General features: G+C 53.9%; 1 protein-coding gene across 1 annotated transcript in view; it reads left to right on the top strand.

Annotated features, from left to right (window-relative positions):
* Positions 1–6,021, top strand: part of NAPSA (napsin A aspartic peptidase) — a gene marked incomplete at its 3' end in the record, with an annotated part of 10,346 nt that extends 4,325 nt beyond the window's left edge. The window contains exons 6-9 of the mRNA XM_014550449.1: positions 2,170–2,292; positions 2,998–3,139; positions 5,652–5,750; positions 5,983–6,021. Of these exons, the coding sequence (XP_014405935.1) occupies positions 2,170–2,292; positions 2,998–3,139; positions 5,652–5,750; positions 5,983–6,021 (403 nt within the window). The remainder of the gene's footprint in view (positions 1–2,169; positions 2,293–2,997; positions 3,140–5,651; positions 5,751–5,982) is intronic.

Below are 6,021 nucleotides of genomic sequence, written 5' to 3'. Positions count from 1 at the left end.
AAGGGCATGTACCTGGGTTGCGGGCACATCCCCAGTAGGAGATGTGCAGGAGGCAGCTGGTAGATGTTTCTAACTCTCTATCTCTCTCCCTTCCTCTCTGTAAAAATCAATAAAATACATTTTTTTTTAAAAAAGAATCCTTCTTCACCATAAAGAAAGCCCGCCTTCCATTGGAGAACACTCCAGAAGTCAGGAACTGCCCATATTTTAAAAATACATTTTTCTTGATCTCAAAGAAGGAAGGAGGAGAGACAGAAACATCAACGATGAGAATCATTGACTGGCTGCCTCCTGCAGGCCCCCCACTGGGGATGGAGCCCGAAACCTGGGCATGTGCCCTTGACGGGACTTGAACCCGGGACCCTTCAGTCCGCAGGCCAACGCTCTATCCACTGAGCCAAACCAGCCAGGGCAGGAATTGCCCGTTTTAATCCAAGAAGACCCACTCACCTCTTAGGAAGCTCAGCTTTATGCTCAGACAGTCCAGGGGGTCTCCCCCTTCCTGCCCAGGCCCATCTCTCACAGACAGAAAATCCTACGCCCATTCAGTGATTCTGACCTTAACCTACTCAGGAGTCACCCACCTCTTAGTGCCAGTGGTTCTCAACCTTCTGGCCCTTTAAATACAGTTCCTCATGTTGTGACCCAACCATAAAATTATTTTCGTTGCTACTTCATAACTGTAATGTTGCTACTGTTATGAATCGTAATGTAAATATCTGATATGCAGGATGGTCTTAGGCGACCCCTGTGAAACGGCCGTTCGACCGCCAAAGGGGTCGCGACCCACAGGTTGAGAACCACTGTCTTAGTCAATCCTGCCCTCCCACACCTCCAGGAAGTCCCGCCCCTTACCCCCATCACTCTCAGCCAACTCAGGAAAGCTATGGCCTCTGAATTGCAAGACATGGAATTCAAATAGTCTCCCCATCCACTAGGAAGCCACCCCACTCTACCGCAATCACATACACCTTCAGAGTCAGGCCAGAAACCCCAATGCTCCACTTAAATCCACGCCCCTCCCCCCCGACCCAAGGAACATTTGAGATCTTGCTCCCTGGCCTATGGTGTCAGTTTTAGCTCAAATAAACTCATTAAAATGTACCCCCAAAAGTTCTACCTCCCCCAGCCAAATCAGGAAGTCCCACTTCCACCCCAGGCAGCCTGCAAGACCATAAAATCCTCAACACTGCCCTGGTTGGTTTGGCTCAGTGGATAGAGTAGGGGTGGGCAACCCCTGGCACGCGTGCCAAACATGGCACGCCAGTAACTTTTGCTGGCACGCGAAACCCTCTCTTATAATCTTCCATTTACAATTTTTTTCTTAATATCGACTTTTTTTATTTTTCAGATAAATTCAGTGTAGGTGCATCTTAGATAAATAATTTTACATAACATGTATACATTAAAAAATAAATGTATTTTTCATCATCATATACTGTGTTTTAGTCGCTCGAATGAATTTTATTATTTCTTCAAGGTTCTTCACATACGTACACCTTAAGAGATATCAAGTAGGCGTAACATGTTCTCAAAAAATTAGGGCTGGCACGCAGGAGAATTTTGAGTTGGAGATTTTGCTGGTTTTGGCACGCACTCACAAAAAGGTTGCCCACCCCTGGGATAGAGCATCGGCCTGTGGACCAAAGGGTCGCGGGTTCTATCCCCACTAGGGGGCGTGCCGGAGGAGGCTGATCCATGATTCTCATCGATGATGTTTCTATCTCTCTATCCCTCTCCCTTCCTCTCTGAAATCAATAACAATGTTTTTTGTTGTTGTTTTTTTAAATCCTCATACCAAGAAATGCTACACTTCTTCTCACTTCCAGTTCCAACACGGAGGAGGCCCTGCCTGCATCTCAATGCCGATAGAGATTTAGAAACATCGATGAGAGGGAAACATTGATCAGCTGCCTCCTGCACACCCCTCACCAGGGATGTACCTGCAACCAAGGTACATGCCCTTGACCGGAATCAAACCCGGGACCCTTCAGTCCACAGGCCGATGCTCCAACCACAGAGCCAAACCGGCTAGGGCTGTACATACTCTTTTAAGTCTGAAATAAGGGAGCAGGAACAGGAGAGAAGAAGGTTAAGGGGGGGGGGGGGGGGGGGGGGGGGACTGGCAGGGCAAACTCCGGTGACACTGCGGCACTCTTGTCTCTGCAGGGACCCTGAAGCGGCCGAAGGAGGAGAGCTGGTTCTGGGTGGTTCGGACCCAGCACACTACATCCCACCCCTCACCTACGTGCCAGTCACGGTCCCTGCCTACTGGCAGATCCACATGGAGCGGTGAGGGACCTGCCTGCTAGGTTGGCAGGGGTGGGTGTTGGGGGGCGGGGGTGCTGAGATTGCTCTCCAGTGTCCTGGCGGGAAAGGAGCTGGTGGCTGGCTGGGCTCCTGGGTCTGAGGGAGGAGGGGCTGGGGGCCTGGACTCCTGGGTCTGAGGGAGGAGGGGCTGGGGGCCTGGACTCCTGGGTCTGAGGGAGGAGGGGCTGGGGGCCTGGACTCCTGGGTCTGAGGGAGGAGGGGCTGGGGGCCTGGACTCCTGGGTCTGAGGGAGGAGGGGCTGGGGGCCTGGACTCCTGGGTCTGAGGGAGGAGGGGCTGGGGGCCTGGACTCCTGGGTCTGAGGGAGGAGGGGCTGGGGGCCTGGACTCCTGGGTCTGAGGGAGGAGGGGCTGGGGGCCTGGACTCCTGGGTCTGAGGGAGGAGGGGCTGGGGGCCTGGACTCCTGGGTCTGAGGGAGGAGGGGCTGGGGGCCTGGACTCCTGGGTCTGAGGGAGGAGGGGCTGGGGGCCTGGACTCCTGGGTCTGAGGGAGGAGGGGCTGGGGGCCTGGACTCCTGGGTCTGAGGGAGGAGGGGCTGGGGGCCTGGACTCCTGGGTCTGAGGGAGGAGGGGCTGGGGGCCTGGACTCCTGGGTCTGAGGGAGGAGGGGCTGGGGGCCTGGACTCCTAGGACACTGGCTCTAATGACTGCCCCCTTCTACATCACAGTGTGACGGTGGGCACAGGGCTGACTCTTTGTGCCCAGGGCTGTCCTGCCATTCTGGACACAGGCACGTCTCTCATCACGGGACCCACCGAGGAGATCCGGGCCCTGCACAGAGCTATCGGGGGATTCCCCCTGTTGGGGAAGGTGAGGACCCAGTGTCTGCTGGGGGTGGGCTGGGGAGGCTGATAGGGGTTTAATGGCAGAACCTGAGCAGGATGCTGGGGCCCACCGGGGACAACTGGGTGGCCAGGAGGCATTTCAGGGCAGACGGCACCGGGCAGTGTGACGGGCCGGGGGGAGTGGAGGGAAGCAGGACACCTCCCAGGCGTCTGCACTGAGTGACTCAGTGGAAGGGAGGAGATGATGACAGAGGTCTGTGCAGGACTGGATGGGAGTGAGAAGGCTAGGGGACCCGGGGCTGTCGGGGGGACGCGTGGAAGAAGCTCAGGCACCACATTTAGGGCTACCAGCCCTCAGACAGTAATCACAGCCATGGAAAGGTGAGACAGAAGGGGTCCCAGGAACATCCTGGGGGAACAACCCCCTGGAGCGAAAGTGGGGTCTGGACAGGAGCAGCCAGAGGCAGGAAGGAGCGCCTGGAGGGGGTAGGCTCCCGGAAGCCACACCAAGGGTGTTTCCTGCATGGAGTGGGGTTCGGTGCAACCTAAGAGCTGCCCCCACCTCCACCTCCCGCCCTGCTGTGCCTGGGTCCTTCCAGGTCTGAATTTCTGTGACTCTTTGGCGCTTCTGAGGGTGGAGAAAACTCAGTTGCTGAGGTTCAAGTGAAACGCCTAGGACGTCTGTAGGCCTGTAATGAGCTAAAGCAGGGGTCCTCAAACTTTTTAAACAGGGGGCCAGTTCACTGTCCCTCAGACCGTTGGAGGGCCGGACTATAGTTTTAAAAAAAAAACTATGAACAAATTCCTATGCACACTGCACATATCTTATTTTGAAGTAAAAAAACAAAACGGGAACAAATACAATATTTGTCTTTGCATGTGGCCCGCGGGCCGTAGTTTGAGAACCCCTGAGCTAAAGGAACCGGGAGGTCACAGGGGTTGTGACTGTGCGTGGCCCAGGGTGGCTGTGTGATCTTGGACAGGCCTCTTAACATTCCTTGGCCTCAGTTTCCCAATCTCTAAAATGGGGTTACTAATACCCACTTCTCTGGTGTGCTGTGAGGACTGAATCGATACATCCACTTAAGGTGCTTTGATGCCTGTCTGTTGATGTTATCATCAGCCCTGTTCTCATCATTTCCTGTCTTCCCAACGAGGTCATTCCTATTGGTTTTTCAGGAAGAGAAACGTCTAGGGTTGTTAATAATAGTCTAATACTGTATTATTCGGACCTTGGGAGTGGTGGAAATTGAGGTACACTGGAGGGGGCACATACCCCATCAATCGAAAAGGGTAGCTCTCAGCTTACGCAGCTCCAGCCAAGGGTTGCTATCCGGGGAAAGCCAGATCGCTGGTTTTTTGAAAGCCCCTGGCTTGTAAATAATTATAGCACTCACTCTGTGTCAGGCATTTTCCCAAGCTAACTCACTTCTTTGTCACACAGGTGAGTATTATCACTGTCTACCTGTTCAGATTGGGAACTGAGCAGAGAGAGGTTCAGGAACTTGTATAAGGTTGCACAGCAGCAGGCTCCCCAGGATACAACCTGTACCGCGCTGACATACAGGTGGTAATGAATTTTTAAACCATTTTAGCCTGGCCCATGTGGCTCAGTGGTTGAGCAAAGACCACAGTTCCATTTCTGGTCCGGGGAGGGCTGGATCCCCAGTAGGGGGCATGCAGGAGACAGCCAATCAATGATTCTCTCTCCTCATTGATGTTTCTATCTCTCTCTCCCTCTCCCTTCCTCTCTGAAATCAATAAAAATATTCTTTAAAAAAATCTTTCAAAAAAACATTTAGACCCAGTGTAAGACAAATTAAATACACCTGGGCACTCCAAAACGGGCTACCAGGGGTGTTTTTTGTTTGTTTGTTTAATGTCTGTTTTTTTTTTTTAATTATTGACTTTAGAGCAGCGGTTCTCAACCTGTGGGTCGCGACCCCTTTGGGGGTCAAACGACTCTTTCACAGGGGTCGCCTAAGACCATCGGAAAACACACATATAATTACATATTGTTTTTGTGATGAATCACTATGCTTTAATTATGTTCAATTTGTAACAATGAAATTGAGGGTCACCACATGACGAACTGTATGAAAGGGTCTCGGCATTAGGAAGGTTGAGAACCACTGCTTTAGAGAGAGTGGAAGGTTGAGGGAGAGATAGAAACATCCATGAGAGGGCAACATCGACTGCCTCCCGCACGCCCCCTACTGGGGATCGAGCACGCAACCCAGGCATGTGCCCTGACGGGGAATAGAACTGGTGACCTCTCGGTGAATGGGCTGATGCTCAACCACTGGGCCACACCGGCTGGGTAAGGGCCACCAGTTTTTGATCTACAATTAGACAGAGGAAAAGAAGGTCTGATGCAACAGGAGGCCAGGGGCTGTGGCGACAAGCACACAGGGTGACAGAAGAGATGTGAAGGCTAGAGGAGGCAGCGGGGTCCGACTCCCAGGTTCCGAATACCCAGCTGCCCAGTCACCTACGGCCCTGGGGCCCTCACCACCACTCGTCCCTCTCCTCCGCAGTACATCATCGAGTGCTCGATCATCCCCACGCTCCCTCCCGTGTCCTTCAGCCTCGGGGGTGTCTGGTTTAACCTCACCTCCCAGGACTACGTCATCCAGGTAGGCAGCGGTCAGAATGACGTCAGGGGGACGCGGTAACTCGGAGGGGGGGGAAGGGGGGGTGTCTCAGAGGGTGGAGCTGGGAGTGAGACCTCACACTCACAAGGACCGAGTAGGGGCCAGAGGAACCTGGACTGAGCCCGGGGTAGCGGGCGGGGCGGAGCTCTGGCTTGCGGGGAAGCAGCAGGCTCGGTGGGCGTGACGCCCAGTGGCCCGGCGTGTCACCTTGCAGATCGCTCGGGGTGGCGCCCGCGTCTGCCTGCTAGGCTTC

This window comes from Myotis brandtii, unplaced genomic scaffold (genome assembly GCF_000412655.1).
Source record: "Myotis brandtii unplaced genomic scaffold, ASM41265v1 scaffold601, whole genome shotgun sequence".
NCBI lineage: Eukaryota > Metazoa > Chordata > Mammalia > Chiroptera > Vespertilionidae > Myotis > Myotis brandtii.
This window is presented reverse-complemented; position numbering and strand designations above follow the sequence as displayed.